This window comes from Rhipicephalus sanguineus, chromosome 1 (genome assembly GCF_013339695.2).
Source record: "Rhipicephalus sanguineus isolate Rsan-2018 chromosome 1, BIME_Rsan_1.4, whole genome shotgun sequence".
NCBI classification, from domain to species: Eukaryota; Metazoa; Arthropoda; class Arachnida; order Ixodida; family Ixodidae; genus Rhipicephalus; species Rhipicephalus sanguineus.
The window spans coordinates 120648919-120668028 of NC_051176.1; the positions used below are offsets into that span (position 1 = coordinate 120648919).

A 19110-nucleotide genomic window follows, 5' to 3' on the forward strand; every position below is an offset into this window, starting at 1 on the left:
TAGAGGGCCAGTAAACAACCCTGATGTCCAAAAATTGTAATGAAAAGAAATATGCGCACTTTTGCTATGTGAACATGCTGCCGCAAGAATTTTGCGAGTACGTGCTATAATAAGGAAGTTACAGGGGTTAGAGCATCCGTTTGAGCTGGTTTCAAATTTTCGCGCGGCCTCACCACCCTTCTCCGCCACATGGAGGAAAAGGCGTAGCCCGTCGTCGTGACTCCGCCCACTTCGGCAACGTGACACGACGTCAACAATTGACGTCATGGGCTAGCTTGATCAGTCGCAATGCACTTCCGCTTGCTGCGGCTCCTGGTTGTTTATTGTTTATATTGTCGCATGTGCTCCGTAACTTGACGGGCAGTTTTCGGCTCTTCACTATTTTTAAACCTTTGTGACAGTTCACAATGCAGCAGGAATGCGTGCTTGCTTTCCGAGACGTCGAAGGGGCGCGAGAGAAAAGCCTGGAGAACCCCGCTTGCCGCGTGAGCAAGCGCGACCCGTCCGAGCTAGTCCGAGCCACCATAGTCCGAGCTACTGGAGATTCCCCTCTCCCCGCTCGATTTGCAGCCGGCAACTGAACAACGCTTCGCCGAAGTGCGTGCAGATGCTATGCAGTGCGAGGAATATACGCGCGACAACTGCGTGGCCGAAACCGCATCACCGCAGGGCCAAAAAACAAGGCGCAGTTTCGTAGCGGTGGGTGGGAACAGGAACTGACGTTAACTTGACAATTGTTTGTTGAGACCTGGTTTAGACCAATCGACGAGCTCAATGCTACGTCAACTCGGCGATCGCCGAGTTGACGTCACTGCGCGTACGAGGAGGATTGATCAGGCGTAGGAAAGAAGCGCGGGAATTGTTTTTCGAAATGAAGGGTCTGCGCGGCGCGCAGCGCTGTAATATTTGGAAAACGTGATCGCCGCGGTCTACTGTACGGATTAGCGAGCTTGTTTGGCGTGTGTAAAAAAAAAGTCGCAGCCTGTTTACGGGCCCTTTAAGTGGATGCGGGAAGGTGTGATTGAATAATTTTGCGGGATCTGTTTAAGAATTTGTTGTGCCACTCTCAGAATGCCATGTCCTGACAGCAACAGCCAAAACGCCTGTTGCGAGTCCGTCAGTATATACACCTCCCCTGGAACATGAACGGCGTGTTGAATGGCGAGAGCAACGCCGAGAATTTCTCCGTACGCGACATTAGTGCCGCGCATTGCAACAGAGTTCTTCAGGGATTCAGTGCCATCCAGCACTACGGAGGTATAGCCCTCTTGAGTGCGCGCTGTGTCTGTGTACAAGGCCTGGGATTCTGGGATGTTTTCGAGCATGCGGTTAAGGGGGGACGTGGCTTTCGGTACCAACTTTCTTATTTCTTCATGGATTTTGATGAAAATTGGCACACTTATTTGAAATGTTGTTTTAATGCTACTGTAGAAATTTCATGAATATATCTTTACAACTTTTTGATTTACAATATATTTCACCTTCTGCTCTTGTTCCGAGTCTGACTCGCTTAAAAAATGCGATAGGAAACTCGTTCAAAGTGCTATGCATTCTAAGATGTCTGGTTGCGGGCGTGACATTCTTAGATTTTTTTATTTGCAACAAAATTTTTTTTAGTTTTCCTTTTTCATGAGGTGACTGCGCAACAGGCATCGAGGCTTTGTGCAACTCGTCAAATAGCTAATTATCAAAACGCCATACTGAAAAAGCAAGAATGTCACGCCCTGAACTGTGCTTCAAGGAATATAGAACAAAAAACGGAACTGAAATAGACCCAGCGGTCAGTGAGAAATCAGCGGAACAAGCGAAGCAGGAAGCAAGAAAAGTCGTTTTGAGAAAACGGCTTTTAAAGTTGTACCAACGATATTACTTCATCAAAAGGCACTGGGGTCGTAATCTTTTGAGTCCTTCGTAATGTGCACTTTCTTGAGTGCCCTGTCTTTAGTTTGAGGTGCCTTGCTTCTTTAAAACACAAGAAGATTGTGATCTTTAAGGTGTTTTATAAGGTTGGACCTCCTGCACATGTGGCCTTTCATCGGTTGTGCCTTTGTTTTCTTTCTTTTTTCTTAAAATCCTTTTCTGATATACAAAGAACATGTAGCATGAATTTAAACGAAGTTATGAAGTGGTGTAATAGACATGACAAAAAAACAAGATATTGTAATTCAAGTAGGTCATGTATTATGATGATTTGCCAGCTTTCTTGTATTCATGCTCTCATTAACATAATTAACAGTCTTGATTGCAATTGATCATTGAATCATTTTTATAGGATACTAAAAGCGGCTCTCATCATGGCAACCTATCACTTCCTCCTAAATAACAGGCATTTATGGCCAAGACATAGGTGGAATAGGAATTCCTTAGCAGTTTATTCAAGACGCGAACTGGGCAGATATGAATTCATCTCCCTGTTTCACTCGTCAAGCTAATTTGTAAACCTCGCCTGCGATGCGCTTCATCATTCACCCGGTCGCGGACACGGTTTTCTGCGAGGCTTTTATTTTTTCAGATGATTCATGAGCGCTTACGGCGATACCACGCACGGCTCCAAGCGCGCCTAAATTGCATCAACAGTGCTTTATTTCACCTCTAAGTGCTCGGCCGCATAGTCCGGGAAGTCAGCACGCGATGTGCTGGGTGGCGGCATTCGGTGACGATGCGCAATATGCCTAGGTGCGGCGACGAAAAATAGGCGCGCAACGTGTTTGGCCTCGCATTGGGGGACGCCGACGCGCGCCCGCTGCGCGACGAGCTTGGCCGTGGGGTCCGCTGCCGATGCGTAAAATGACCATCCGCTGTACCGAGAAGCCGGCGGGGGAAGCGCTTCGTTCCTTGCGAAGAAGCACACTGCCGCGAGTCCGCTAACGCGTTGCTCTTGCCCGCAAAGTTCGAGGTTCGTCTCGCGTGCCGATGCCGTGAGCGGAGTTAGGCCTAGTGACGACTCCGAGCAGTAGACGCGCCGGCCGCGGTGCCCGATGTTTCAAAGTTCGTAAGGCGTGGTCGCGAGTACAAAGAGTCGTCCTGCGATCATCTTCGTCTCGACGTCCGAAGTGCGCATAAGCAGAACCTCCAACCACGGATCCGACGAGTCAACGCTAGAAAGTCGGTCCGAGACGCGCGTTTGCGATGTTCGCTACGAGTGCGGCGCGCCATCGTAATCCCACCGAGCTTCCGCTAGTAGCTCCAAACTAAAACGTAGTTCTTGTTCAAAGTTATCGAGCCGTGAACACAGAGCGATTGCGAACACGCAACGAAGTAGCGCGACTTTCGACAGCCGTGAGCTCGAGACGCACGAACTGCAGACGACGATGTCCCGGAGCGAGCATCGGACCAATGGCGAGGCGCGCTGGGGCAACATGGCGGACGCGGCCAATCGGAGGGCTCGAAACGACCTTCGAACATTTGCTTTTTTTGCGCTTGTTTTCGAAGGGAGGAGCCAGCTGCGGCGGGGAATTTGAAGACGGAAAAATGCGCTTTCCGATGAGCCCAAGATATCGGCGCCCGGTGGCGTCATTGCGGAGCTATGATTTTTTGAAAATCAGTGTTTTTTTGCGATTTCCCCAATAATTTTCGCCACCTCGGCAGGCGCAACAATTTTTTTATAGCACTTCTACGCGGTTTTCGGTGAAGATATTTTGGAATCGGATCTAAAAAGGGCTACAGAAACTGAAAATGTGACTTGCAAAAAATCGATTTCTTTGCCGCTTTTCGCGATACGAAAGCCGCGTCCCCCCTTAAGGTATCGCACATGAGCTTTACGCCGTCCTTTGTCATGCACTGGGTGCATATTACGCGGCAAGGGATGATGAATATTCAGCACCTTGCGTAGGACGGGCGATAAGGTCGTTGGGCGGGTTTCAGTTTCAAGTGGTGGGACAGAGTGCCCTAACCGTGCGAGGAGATGGCGGCCAGTACGTGTGAGCAAGAGGCTCTCGAGAAAGCTTTGCTAGGTGCAAATATTACTGAGAGGCAGACCAGCCTTAGCTGGTCTTTCTGCACTAAATAAAAATGCAGTGCTGAAAAACACAGCTGGTTGATAGCTCCATTATGTCATTATTTTTCTTTAAAACCTTTACAAAGAGCAAGTTGGCGCTCCTGTTAAGAAACTGGTCAGTAGTGATAACGTTTTTAGATAGAATTGGACTTCTCAATGAAATTTGCACAACTTTGCTTATCTCGAAATTTTTTGTTTTTTTCCACTTCGATTTAACGAGGTATTACTGTAATTTAACCTACCTTTCTTGGAGCAGTGAAGGTTCATGTTATGGGGCTATTCAGGCGGCCTGAACCTGTTTATTGAGCAAGACTGCGTGTCACTGCCTATATATTCCTAGTTTTTCGATTATACGACTATTCTGCGTGGCTCCCTTCAAAGTAGTATAAACCAGGTTCCACTGTATTGAAAAAAAGGTGCACGTTAAGGGGTATTCAGACGGGGGAGAAATGCTCGGGGGATAAAGGCGGAGCCTAGTGACGTCAGCTCGCGAGGAGAAGTCTCCACAAATGCCCCCCACTCACACGGACGAGGTGAACGGAGGGGGAGACCAGTGTTACTAGACTACTCTGATGGCTTGCACCACCCATTTGACGAGCTGCTGACGACGAGCTGTAGACGACCATGCAGCTGCAGACTGTACACCCGCTGGCGCTCTCTGCAGGAGCAAGTGCAACAATGTGGCCAAACAAGAGCCCGAAAATTCGCTATATCCCCCACCGCCAGGGGATCGTTTGTCCTTTCGGGGAAAAGGTCCCAGTCTGCCCCGAGGAGGCGCGGGGGGATCACGCCCACTTGCTAATTCGTGACGTCGCGGTCACGTGATACGCAATCCCCCCCCGTCTCCCCCCGAGCATTTCTCCCCCGTCTGAATACCCCTTTTAGAATCATGTAAATATGGTAACGTTTACCTAAGCAGTCCTTCACAGAGTAAACAAATCTGATCAAAAGGCACTGTGCAGCAGAATTTTTTCAGCTAGGATAATGGCCAAGGCTTTTTTGTTTTTTAACCTCCAAAGCAGTGAAGAACTATCATATGAACATGCATAAGTGGTTTCAGTTTTCAATCACATCCTTACAAGGCACAAGTACTTACTCTAGCAACTCTCTGATCATAATCTCTTGTGCTGGACCAGGCTCCTATTGCATCCCTGTTTTCACGTTTTTCACGCTGCTGTTTGTCCTCGAAGTCTCTCTCTCTGCAAGAGGAAGAGTTGCAAAAAAGAACGACATGTAGCCATCCCTATTAATACAGTTAGACTTTCTGCAAAATCTTGAAACAGTTTCTTTATCCTTCCATTTCCCTTACGTGGGTATGCAGCGTATCAACAATACCGACAGAACACTGCTGTGGGAAAACAGTGGGTGCTTTGTTGTGAGCATTACACGACTTACATTACGGTTGGGTTTGTATTCCTCTGCACGAAAATGCAGCGAGCCCACAAGTAATGTTTTTTTTTTTTTGTTCACAGTTTGCAAAGGCTAATTTCGTGCTTAACCACGGTCTGTCTCGGTAAAACTTGTTTCCAGCGAAATGGAAGCATGACAGTGAAACGTAGCCTTATACTGCCTGTAGAAATGAAGTTCACTTTGCAAGCTCCTTTTGAGTTCACGGTATTATTGCTGATCATATGAACATAAACTAGAGTCTGGTCAGCACTGCCGCTCCGCCCAAGCAAATACTGCCGTGAGTCGAGAGTGCCTGCGAAGGCAAGGAGTTTCTCCTCGTATGAAGCCCGCATCTTCTGGCACACGCTGGTCCGTAGACTCGAAGTGAAGCCAACCCTCTTCACGAATTTTGATACCCACGCAATGCTGGCTTTGAAGAGAGTCCTCAGTATTTAAGCTTCTGCAGCGAAGGCAAGTGCTTGTTGCGTCCCCGTTTCACAGGTCACCAGCAGCAATTGATCGCAAAGATAGGTCACATATGCTGAGAGTTTCACCTCCATCTCCGGAAAGCGTCCAGACATGGACCCTTGAAAACCTTGGCACTTGGCGTCGCAAAGTTTCGTCATGTTGCAGTCGCCACATCCGCATCACACGTTCAACTCTAAACTTGTGTCCCGTTGTGCAGTTATTAGTTTCCTCATCATGGAGAATGGCAGCCCTTTTCAATGCTGCTGTGAATGAGCACCGACCATCTCTTGGGCCCGAAGCACTCATGCTAAATGCGACAAACTAGCGCAACAGTAGGAAGCGGCCGTAACAACAAATGTGTCGCCAAGCTGTGCACCAAGAAAATCTATACCAACAAGGAAGAGCACTTCCACTTACTACTGATGCCTGCCCCAAAAAATTGCCGCTGTCCACCGCCAGAGGCACCGCTGCCGATCAAAACAGCAGCTTTTCCATAAAAATTGACTCCCGAAACACCCGCACCCATTTTGTACATGCAGCATATTATAAACTCTATAGTGCGTGTAGTAAAATTTGAAAGCTACCGATGAAGCAGGCAGAATAACTATGTATATACTATTGGTTATAAATATAAATACGGTATTTTCCTTGTTCATCAATTGTCCAAACGGCACTCCACCTAATACCGTATTTTCTCGCACATAACCCGCACCAAAATATGTGCTCAAAAAGTGGGGGTGCGGATTATACAGTCGAACACTGATATGTCGAATGCTAAGGGGATCGCGAATTAGTTCCATATACGAAAAACTCAATATAAAAAAATACAAGCCCCAAGACCTTACCAGTGGCGGACGATCACCTACAATCGGCGCATTCAAGAATTGACAATTCCACACACACGATGCAACAGAACATTTTATTTTGCGTGAAAAAAAAAAATTGCTTAACTTGGCCTGCTTCTTTGTCTTCAAAATGAAGTTGGCCTCGATCTCATCGAGGCTGTCCAGGTGCGACAGCCTGGTTCCCTCCATGTCGCTGCAACAACAGCGAATCAAGCCGAACAGTTGTCAGTTGTCACTTCAGTGGCGGCAATACGTGCGTGTAGCCGCCACCTCGTCCAGACTATCTTCCTCGTCACTTGAGCTGTCGGCCTGAGCATCCTGGGTCCCTGCGACTGCACCTACAATGTCCTCGGCAGCGAGGCTCGCAACAGCCTGAACACTGCAGTCCGCTTCCACGGAATCGTCCGCAGACACTTCAGGTGGAACGGCAGCCGGGAAGAGGGAACCAGGCATAGAGTGCCTTTTCTACTTTTCCGTGGGCAGGAGCGCGCACACGACAGGCTTCCGACGTTCGCTGCTCCGCCGCATTTGCCTTGATATCCGCCTTGTTCTTCAACAAGGTGCTCATAGTGCTCTGTGGTATCCCGATGTCGTCCGCCACCGTCTAACTTTTTTCACCCGCCTCAACACGCTGTATGGCTTTCAACTTCGTCGCAAAGTCAAGGTTCTTGCGCTTCTTCACGCTGGCCATTGCTACACGAGAAGTCAAAAATTCAAGCAGTCCACAGCGTCTCTGCACAGCACGCACGCAAAAGAGGAATGCGGTGGTATGCGAACTCACGGAAGTGGACTCCGCCAACAAAGCGCTCGCAATCAGTCGCGATGGCGGCGATGGCTATCTGGGCTACCCGGCTACCTGCAAGGGCAGCAGCGATGTACGAAAGGCACGAGCTGTGGTTGGCTGAGCAATTATGAAAGGCGCGGGGGCTGCGGTTGGCTGATCAAAGCTCAAAACAGCAACAAAAAAGAAAGAAAAAAAAAAGCGAAAGGAGGAGGCTGCCGGCTCCTTCGTTCCTGCTCTCCGAGCCAACGATTACGCAGAGACAGCTTAAGAAAGAGAGAGAGAAAAAAAAGAACAAAAAAAAAAGCCGTTCCGCAAGTTGGAGAACGCGCCCAACAGGAGTACAGTCCGAGCCCTCTCGCCCTCACGTTTTGCGAGTGTTTCGGGTGTCGGCGCAGGCACGGTGCCACGAAGGTTGCGGGATGCAGCGAGTGCCGAAACGCACCTTTCAGCTCACGCGTCGTTTGATATATCAGATGGCGGGTAAAAATACCGTTCGATATAAACGTGCAAATTTCTATACTTTTACAAAGGATTTTCAAGGGGATAATTTACGAGTTCGGTATAGCCGAAAATTCGATATATGTGAGCTCGACATATCCGTGTTCGACTGTATACAGAGATTATATGTGCCTTTTTTTTCCTTTTTGTAGAGTTAAAGTTAGGGGTACGAGTTATATGCAGGGACGGGTTATATGCGAGAAAATACGATATATCAACAGGTTCAGAGACTGACCACAGCATGATAAAGGATGACAACTGAGAAAAACAGACATCATACAGGCCCCGAAAAGTATGAAAGCAGGATTATTATTCTCTTCTAAATAAGTATCATGCTGACACATGACAAGTCAGAAAAATTTTTTAAGTTGAAGCAACAAATCAAAGACAAACTAAGCTCACTTTCTAAATGAATCCCCACGTGAGCGGCTGTCAAAAGTAGTTTCCTCTTTGTCAGGCCTTTTCGGAGGGAAATCCAACCGCTGATCGTAGCTGGCCGCAGCCCTACCGAAGTCAGGAACCTGGCTACCATAGTACACAGGTGCCACAGATGGTCGCCAGTTGTCATATGGTCCACCTAAGACATAAAATTAATTAACGTTAAAGTAAAATCGCAGTCACAGGGTGAAAAATCTACAGTTGAACATAGTTAATTGAAACACCTAGAGGATAGAAGATCTGTACGAATTAACCGGAGTTAGAACTAGCTGGGGTGGAATACAGTGAAACCTCAAAACAAAGCACCCTTTGTGTTTCCAGGTCCTACGTTTTCTCGGCTGCCAACTCATTTTCAGCCTGTTCCAGCATAGCTCCCAGGAACCAATGCATTGGGAAACCCGCTGCTACATCGAAACTTCAGGAGCGTTCTCGCATAAATTGTGAACTGGCACTCCAAGCTGGCACGAGTGGTGATGAGGAGCAGCAATGTTGAATTCACAGGTGTTTTGGTTGTTCGCAAACTCAGTTTTCACACCTTTGGGTCGCACATTTGCGGTGCATTGTGCTTGGCGTGCTCCGAGGATCGTCCAAATTAACCAGGTTGCGGCCAAATATGATCGAATTACCTAGAGTTTGATGCCATTACAAAATTCGTATGCTTGCCGGGACCAGAGAACACGTCCTAATTATCAAATTTTCCAAATAGACAGTGGTCAAATTAACTGTACTTTTACTGTACAAAGGAAAATGTCAAAAGCATGATCTAAAGTCCGAAATACCAGAGGAAGGCATTGCTGTGAGAAAACGAGGAGCATGGGAGGCAAACAACAGAAAAAATGCCAACAGAGAGAAAACATGCAATTAAGGGACAACGGTAAGCCAAGTGAGCGGCAGTTAAGCAATGAGGATAGGGAGAAAAAAAACTTCCCTCTAGATGGAAGAAATGGCACTTCTCCTAAGCCAATACTTGCATTCGCAGCTTGATGCACATATTCCTATAAAATGGGACATGCAAAGCAACTCGTCGTGCATTGTGAGCTTTTTACAGCACTTTATGTAAAGTTGACCAGGACTCTACTTGCGCAACTACTCCAGTCATAAAACTCTGGAGGCCACAAAATTGGGGGACTGACAACTAGTAAAACTTCCCAATGACAAGAATGTAGGATGTAGAACTGAGGATGTAGCTTTGATATAGTGACTAATGATGACCACCTATAATATTTATCCATTCACAAACGCTCACTAAGAACTACGCAAAGAATTCTCAATGAGTCTCGTAAAGCAAAGAATTTTATTCAAAAAGACAGACCTATCGGAATACCACGTCTGGAGCACAATGGTAAGAATGTAATGCTCTAAAATGCTTAAGTGACTGTTGCAAACAATGCTGTGGCTCCCTCACCTGGCGACACATGTGGCGGTGCCATGGGTGGAGCCAGTGCCTGTGCTGGTCGGTCTGCCTGTGGCGGAGCAGGACGTCCAGCTCCAGGAGGCCAACACTCCAGTGGCCGAGCTTCCCGAGACTCATAGGAACGATCCTCAGCACTGGGATATGAAGTGCCTCCCTCTGGCTCAGGAGGACGCTGGCCACCGAGAGCTTTCAAAGGGCCCATACCCAGCTGACCCAGGTAGGGTGCCCCTGCGCCCATGGCCACCCAGCGAGGGTCATAGCTCACCCCACCCATGCCTCCCAGGCTTGATGGGGTCTGCGGTGGAGCCAGGCCACCACCAGTTTGCTGTGGCTGTGGCTGCTGTTGCTGCTGCTGCTGCTGCTGTTGCTGCTGCTGCTGCTGCTGCTGCTGCTGCTGCTGCTGCTGCTGTTGTTGCTGCTGCTGCTGCTGCTGCTGCTGTTGCTGCTGCTGCTGCTGAGACGGCTGCTGCTGTTGCTGCTGACGTAACTGTTGCTGACGTTGCATCTCAGCCTTCTTGAGAAATCGTGGAGGCATATTCTTGAATGGCCGCTGATAATTCTGCTGAAAAAAAAAACGTCAATTTATTCAGACAGCTCCAACACGTTTAAGGGGGGACACTGTACTTGAGAGAGAAATGCTAAATATTTTCATGTGTTTAAGTTGGGACGTGGCTTTCGGTACCAACTTTCTTATTTCTTCATGGATTTTGATGAAAATTGGCACACTTATTTGAAATGTTTTTTTAATGCTACTGTAGAAATTTCGTGAATATATCTTTACAACTTTTTGATGTACAATATATTTCACCTTCTGCTCTTGTTCCGAGTCTGACTCGCTTAAAAAATGCGATAGGAAACTCGTTCAAAGTGCTATGCATTCTAAGATGTCTGATTGCGGGCATGACATTCTTAGATTTTTTTATTTGCAACAAAATTTTTTTTAGTTTTCATTTTTCATGAGGTGACTGTGCAACTGGCATCGAGGCTTTGTGCAACTCGTCAAACAGCTAATTATCAAAAGGCCATACTGAAAAAGAATGAATGTCACGCCCTGAACTGTGCTTCAAGGAATATAGAACAAAAAACAGAACTGAAATAGACATAGCGGTCAGTGAGAAATCAGCGGAACAAGCGAAGCAGGAAGCAAGAAAAGTCGTTTTGAGAAAACGGCTCTTAAAGTTGTACCAACGATATTACTTCATCAAAAGGCACTGGGGGCGTAACCTTTTAAGTCCTTCGTAATGTGCAGTTTCTTGAGTGCCCCATCTATAGTTTGAGGTGCCTTGCTTCTCTAAAACACAAGAAGATTGTGATCTTTAATGTGTTTTATAAGGTTGGACCACCTGCACATGTGGCCTTTCATCTGTTGTGCCTTTGTTTTCTTTCTTTTTTTCTTAAAATCCTTTTCTGATATACAAAGAACTTGTAGCATGAATTTTAAGGGGGAAGAGGGTTTTTAAAAATCATCAAGATTCCCTTTACCAAATTTAATGAAACTGCACAGTCTTGTTTAGTTTTCTTTGCTGATTCCAAATATGCAATTATTCTTCAAATATATCCATTAGTTCCAAAGTTAATTAAAATTAATTAGCATTGTTTGCAGGAACAATGGAGCAAGAACTACTCATCGAAATCTTGCTTTAGGCACATAGCCGGATACTAGGAAACATAAGCTTCAAAAGGGTAGGAATACTTTTTTGATGTGCAAACTATTAAGAATTAAGGGCGCTACCTCTTTCTCAAGTATGATGAACCAACAAGCCCGCATCGCCACCCTAGTTGAACAGAAAGCTTTGATATGCTGTATAATTTTTAATAGTTTGCACATCAAAAAAGTATTCCTACCTTTTTGAAGCTTGTGTTTCCTAGTATCTGGCTATGTGCCTAAAGCAAAATTTCGATGAGTAGTTCTTGCTCCATTGTTCCTGGAAACAATGCTAATTAATTTTAATTAACTTTGGAACTAATGGACATATTTGAAGAATAATTGCATATTTGGAATCAGCAAGGAAAACTAAACAAAACTGTGCAGCTTCATTAAATTTGGTAAAGGGAATCTTGATGATTTTTAAAAACCCTCTTCCCCCCTTAAACGAAGTTATGAAGTGGTGTAATAGACATGACAAAAAACAAGACATTGTAATGCAAGTAGGTCATGTACTATGATGATTTGCCAGCTTTCTTTTATTCATGCTTTCATTAACATAATTAACAGTCTTCATTGCAATTGATCATTGAATCATTTTTATAGGATACTAAGAGCGGCTCTCATCATGACAACCTATCCCTTCCTCCTAAATAATAGGCACTTATGACCAAGGCATTGGTGGAATAGGAATTCCTTAGCAGTTTATTCAAGACGCAAACTGGGCAGATATGAATTCATCTCCCTGTTTCACTCGTCAAGCTAATTTGTAAACCTCGCCTACGATGCGCTTCATCATTCACCCGGTCGCGGACACGGTTTTCTGCTAGGCTTTTTTTTTTTTTCAGATGATTCCTGAGCGCTTACGGCGATACCAAGCACGGCCCCAAGCGCGCTTAAATTGCATCACCAGTGCTTTATTTCACCTCTCCTTGTCGCTTTCAACACTCTTCGATTTCGAGAAACCGGCCCTGCTTTGGTCCACCGAAACCTTTACGTGAAGCTTTGCTGTAAAAAATCTTCTGCTTCTGTTTGCGCCAGTCTCGCACGCACGTTTCGGGAACTTCGAACGACCGCGATGCGGCCCGATTTCCGTCCTCTCTGCACATGTAATAACTATTCTTTTAAATGCGGCATCGTGGTGCACTCGAGTATTTAGAGTCGGCACTTCCATGCCGTCGATGTGAACGTAGAACGAGATGACAATCTCCTCAGCATACGTACGAACTGAAAAAATGGCAGAAATGGCCAAAGCGCGTAGGAGGCGGCCATTTTGAAATGTCGATGGCAATATGATAACCGAGTTTCTTCTTTTTTTTTTTTCGGTACTCTATTCTAACGCGCATGCGATTTTTGGACTCGTTTTCCCGGAAAAAAGGTGCGCGTTAGATTCGAGTAAATACGGTATCCGAATGTCTGTTGTAAACAGAACCGTTGTAACGAGGTTATACTGTATTAATCAAACCAAAATCAAATCAGCATATACACACAATAAAAAAAAAAAATTTTTTTCCGAGGACCAAAGTGGGGGGTGGGTTCATTATGCGAGTGGGTTCATTATGCGAGTAAATACGGTATTCCAGTGATGTGATTGACTGAAGCTGTTTTGGAGCAGGTTTTTGGAGCAGCAAAAAGTGCGTTTTGGAGCAGGTAAAAGGGCTTTTGGAGCAGCCAAAAACGCGTTTGGGAGCAGGGAAAACAGCTTTTGGATCAGCTAAAAAGCTCACTGCCAAGGGGAAAAATGAACCGTGTCAAGCAAAACAGTCAAAGAAGGAGGAACTGTTTTGAAATAAAAAGTTCTGTCCAATAATGGCTGTTTGCATAACACCATGGTTCACCTAACAGCCCCGTAAGCGTAAACATTGGACAAGGGTGTCAATGCAGGCTGCCATTGGCGTTGAGGTCTTATAATGGCTTAGAGTGGCCAAACTAACAATGCAGGTAGGGTTTCCCAACTACAGCAGAATCTCGGTGATACGAATCTGAAGGAGGAACGACAATATTCATATCGCCTAAAATTTGGTATCATCAAAAGACTCGCAAGACCTGTTTTCAAACCATGATATACGCACAAAACATTAACTTCTGTCAAAAGAACTCGCGTATGACTTTCTGGGACCCACGTGAACGGACAAATAAGGGACGGTGCAGCTGGCTGCCGCAAAAGCTTCGCATGAGGCCAACTGAAAAACTAAGTGAAGTCCGCTCAACCATAGTGACAAGCGAAGATCGACACGAAAGCCGAAAGGCTTCGTGCCAAGAGCGTAGGCAAGAATTTTTGTCTGGGAGGAGGAAGGGGGGGGGGGGTCGGCACCTCCTCGATTTGAAGTGGGAGCCAGGCAGGCAGATGTGGTCAAGTGTCATTAAAAATTCGGCGGGGGGGGGGGGGGGGGGGGGGAGGAGGAGGAGGTTGCGCCCCTCCTGGCTACACCACTGCTTCGTGCCTTTTTCTACGACTATTTAGCCTTTAATCTACCGCTGCGTTAGCCGCGTACCTTCGGAGCTCGTAGTCGCTATCCATGATCGCGTTGATAGCGACCGTGGTTTCGTGCGCGGCGGTTGCGGCAAACGGTAGTTCCGTTTTCAATCCGCCTGCGCTGGCTGCGCACGTGCGTTCAAAACTACGTTATGCGTCGCCTGTATTGCTATCTATAATCGCATCTGCCGCCGTTTGTTCCGCGGCGTTTGCGGGAAGCAGCGCCATTTGGACTGGGTGGGCGTTGGACGCACGTGCACTTTCGGAGTCCCGTCAGTTTCGTCGTCGCCATACGTGATAGTGTCAAGAGCGACTGCGGTTTCGCCCACAGCGGTTATGGCAAACGATAACCACAGTTCTGAGAGTGTGCGCACTGGCCGCGCGCGTACTTCCGAAGCTAACAGCATTCTGCTCTTGGCCGTCGCTCGACGGATTCGGTACCAAAGTTCGTATCACCCGCCGCGACGTGGAAAAGAGTTCGGAACATCCAAATTTCGGCCCATTCGACACAGTGGAATTCGGCTGGGAAATTTCACGAATTCGTATCAGCCGGTTACGTTTACATCAACACCTCCTAAATTGGTTTACTTGGGTTCTCAAAGAGCCTGGATCGGATTGGGTTGCAATTTTTGTCGTGTCCAAATACGTCTGATAAGCAGGTCTTTGGAGTTTTCAGTACACCTGCTGAATTCCGATGCGTCTTCGTGGCCTCAATGTGCCTCTCGTGTAGCATGTCGCTTTATCGCCGCAAAACCATGCTGTTATTCCTGCTGTGTAGCTACCCCTAACCGTGGTCAGTCGTAACCGTAGTCAGCTTAACGACGGTTAAGGGGGGACGCGGGTCTTAGAATAGTAAAAAATGGACAGAAAATCAGTTTTGAGAAAAACGCATTTTAGGCATGTTTGCACCCCTAAGCAGCTGCCCTCAAAATATTATCGCCGATTTCGCCCGGGAAATGGGTTAAAACTTATTTTTAAGACACCACGGGAGCCGCAAAATGCATCTCAACAGGCAAAATTTGTTCAAACTTCCCGCGCGCGCAGCAGCTGGCTGATCGCCGCAATCTTTGGCTTGTTTTGAAGCTGTTTTCTTTGTGTACATTTTGCGGCGTTTCAAAACGGCGTCGCTGCAACAGAACGGCCGCTATCCGCGCTTTTCCGAAGGGTGGTTGTAGAACGCTCATTGGCCAGAGCGCGCGCGCGCGCGAGGCGAGCCCCTTCTCTCGCGCCTCCCATTGGCTGGCGCAACCCGAGGCGGCCATTTTGTTTTTGTATTTTTGTTTTTGCGCTCATGGCTGCCGTGTTGCCGGTGTCGTGTGCTCGTGTGTTGTTACAAGTGTCATCTTCCTCTGCTTACGCTCGCGTTCGTGCGGCCCGCCGACACACAGTTACCTTATTTTGTGCTGGCACATCCGGAGATTCTCGTGTAAAGAAGACGCGCGAAGCGTACGAGGGCGCGATGCCGAAACTACTTGTCGCTACCGGAGCGTCGAGTCTACGAGAACTGCCCGGTTCCCCTTGGTCAAGCTGCAGCCATCGGATCATTAGGCAACGCTTCAGTGGCATTCGAAACCGCGTTCGTATGGCATACCGTATTTACTCGATTCTACCGCGCCCTCGATTGTAACGCGCACCCGTTTTCCGCGACCAAAAAAAAAAAAAAAGCTAATACATCGATTGTAACGCGCACCCATTTTTTCGTGAGAGAAAAGAACAAAAAAGTCCGTAGGAGTCAAACTTCGCACATTCAAAGGAACAAGTATTTGGGTTTTAAAGAACTAAAGTTTCAAAAAAGTAAAACACAAAGTCAAAAAGCGGGCCTTGCCGCTAAAACTGTCACCACTACGGCGGCGATACGAGTCGCGTAATGGATCAGTCCTCGTCGCTGTCGGACAACTCCTCGTCGCTGTCATCGCTCTTCGATTTCGGGAAACCGGCCCTGCCTTGGTCCACTGAAACCTTTTCGTGAAGCTTTGCTGTAAAAAATCTTCTGCTTCTATTTGCGCCAGTCTCGCACGCACGTTGCGGGAACTCCGAACGACCGCGATGCGGCCCGATTTCCGCCCGTCTCAGCACATGTAATAACTATTCTTTTAAATGCTGCAACGTGGTGCACTCGTCGAGTATTTGGAGTCGGCACTTCCATGCCGTCGATGCGAACGCAGGACGGGATGGCAATCTCCTCAGCACACGTACGAACTGGCCAAGGCGCGTAGGAGGCGGCCATTTTGAAATGTCGATGGCAATACGATAACCGAGTTTCTTTTTTTTTTTTTTCGGTACTCGATTCTAACGCGCATGCGATTTTTGGGCTCGTTTTACCGGAAAAAAGGTGCGCGTTAGATTCGAGTAAATACGGTACTATGCGGGACTGCGGAGTGCGCGGGAAATACGGCGACGGGAGGAGTGCTTGGCATCGCAGCGCGCAACGAAGCAGCGGAAGTTCAAGCCGTTGGATGTTGGTGAACGACTGCAAGGAAAATGGCACAGAATTTATCCGCGTGGACTTATCCGTGAGAAAAATGTTCTTTGGGCTTGTGCTTCGTTCCGAGTTCGGCTCAAGCAGTGACCTTTTTCAAGGCAGAGGGTATAGGCTGCATTCAAAGCCTGTGCTTCATTATCATAGGTGCGACTCGCGCGAGAAGAGTTTCTCGTAGGACGTAGCTGGTGGTAGTGGTGCTAAGATAATTAATGTCATCTGAAGTGAAATGCATTAAATTAGGGCCACAAATACTGTCGACAAGGGTGCAACGGTAGTCGCTTCAACCACGACCTGACAGAGCAACACTGAAATTGCAGAGACGCCGTGTTACACTTTGGGAAATTGATTTGTGCTCCACAGCCTTGAGAAGGTTAAAAACTGACATTGGAAGTTGCAAAAGGAGCACTTATACAGTAGTGACACCAAGCACAGACTTTCAAAATTACACAAACCAGCAGGGGACCCCGAGTACAGCCCTTGCCTGCTGTTGAGCCAAGTGCTATTGCTGGACAATAATAACTGATTTTTGGTTTAATAAATAACCCACGTGCTTTTTAGACTTAATTTCTCTGTCTATTTTATTTGCCTGTTGCAAAGCCACATTCATAGACAAATTTTGTATTTCTTTAGCTTGCAAGGAATTGGTACAGGCCTATGAATTGCTAAAGGTGGAGTTTATCACTCTGGTACTGGGTGCACTATGTGGCTTTATAAGAAGATTTTGCCAGTACATTGGCAGGTCATGGTCACATATTTGGTATGGCTGTTCTCGTGAAGAAGAAGCCTATCAAATGATATAACCACTAGTGCTGTGGCTGCACTTCCACAAAAGTTACGGTTGTCTGAAACTTCAAATGCGTTTTTCTCAGTTTGATATTTTTGCTCAACGCACTCAGCCTTACGGGGTTTTTTTCCATGTTGTTGCTGAGTAAAAATCACAAATTTGGTATCATTTTACTCGTATTGAAACGATCTGGGGGGTGATGCTATTTGCATTACTCTAGCACCATTTTACAAATTTTAATTAAGGATACTAATGAGAGTGAATCAGAAAAAATAACCACCAGTGAGTGTTCATCTGTTTTCTGACCTTCACAGTGCTCTCAAGGGAATAAAAATAGCATCACCCCCTACAGCATGATCTGGGCATTGGGCCCATGCACTTACATATTGGTTTTAGTAGGTCGAAATTGCCTAAAAGCCCCGTAAGAAGCAGGCACTAATTATTTTTTCGAACCTCGAGATCTTTTGAACTAGTGCAGCTATTAAAAAACTAATTACATATTTGAAATCAGCATAAAAAACTGGTCAAGACAGTGAAGTTTAGTTCATATTGACTCAAAATAAAGAAAAAATTTTAGGACCCACGTCCCCCCTTAAAGGGCCCCTAAACCACCCAGCGGTCGAAATTTAGTTGAGGTGAGGAAGTTGTGCTCGAGTTTACAACGAACACGTAGCCGTGAGAATTTTTCGAAACGGTGCCGTAATAGCGGAGTTACACGCGTTTGATGATTGAAACGCGACGATCGCTTCTTTCCCTCTTTCCTACGTTACGCTCTTCCAAAACCGCTTTGCCCTCCTCGCTGAATGCCCCTCCTCATCTCACGTGGCATACGTCACCGCTGACGCGCTGTTCGAGACAGCGTCTACTTCCGGTTGCCGCCACTCCGGCGACTCCGACGCTCCAGCTCGCCGTCAACTCTGTGTGGTATCTGGGTGCACTGTTCGTTGACTAACCGCTGTTGCTGCCGTGCCGGCCCGTGCCCCTACGAATCGTGCCGGTATGGACCCTGTGTTGCGCGCACGCCTTCAAAGGATCGCCAACGTGATGGGACCCGTACGGGGACACGCCGTGCCAGACTACCTCGGCTCGAGATGAGTTCACGGAGCTCATCAAACCGCAAGGCGTGGATGTGTAATTATGCTAGCGACTTGGCGGTTGCGTTTTAGTCTGTCCGGCATTAAAGAAAGCGTCGCGTAAAACCAAATAAAATGTCCCCAAGCTGGCGCCAGGTCAAGTGGCGCCAGCTATGGAGGATTAGAAACAACTAACAAACGCGTAATCTATGTCCTCCGAGCATTCGGAAGCGCCCTTCTCGACTCTCTAAGCCTACAGCATCGATTGTTTGAGTATGGCTCTCCAAAACGGGGCTGAATCGGTACGAATACTTTGCTGTCGAAGCTTAAGGGGGGACGTGGGTCCTAAAATTTTTTCTTTATTTTTGAGTCAATATGAACTAAACTTCACTGTCTTGACCAGTTTTTTATGCTGATTTCAAATCTGTAATTAGTTTTTTTAATAGCTGCACTAGTTCAAAAGATCTCGAGGTTCGAAAAAATAATCAGTGCCTGCTTCTTACGGGGCTTTTAGGCAATTTCGACCTACTAAAACCAATATGTAAGTGCATGGGCCCAATGCCCAGATCATGCTGTAGGGGGTGATGCTATTTTTATTCCCTTGAGAGCACTGTGAAGGTCAGAAAACAGATGAACACTCACTGGTGGTTATTTTTTCTGATTCACTCTCATTAGTATCTTTAATTAAAATTTGTGAAATGGTGCTAGAGTAATGCAAATAGCATCACCCCCCAGATCGTTTCAATACGAGTAAAATGATACCAAATTTGTGATTTTTACTCAGCAACAACATGGAAAAAAAACCCGTAAGGCTGAG

The 19110-nt window shown here is 46.8% G+C and overlaps 1 protein-coding gene across 7 annotated transcripts in view; it reads right to left on the bottom strand.

Annotated features, from left to right (window-relative positions):
* LOC119396975 (protein PRRC2A) overlaps positions 1–19110 on the bottom strand; it is a 163188-nt gene that overhangs the window by 87092 nt on the left and 56986 nt on the right. For 6 of the 7 annotated variants that reach the window (XM_037664393.2, XM_037664433.2, XM_037664418.2 and 3 more), the window contains exons 11-13: positions 9825–10395; positions 8384–8558; positions 5094–5196 (exon numbers count right to left, since the gene is read on the bottom strand). In XM_037664393.2, the coding sequence (XP_037520321.1) occupies positions 5094–5196; positions 8384–8558; positions 9825–10395 (849 nt within the window). The remainder of the gene's footprint in view (positions 1–5093; positions 5197–8383; positions 8559–9824; positions 10396–19110) is intronic. The other variant, XM_037664386.2, reaches the window with a different exon arrangement.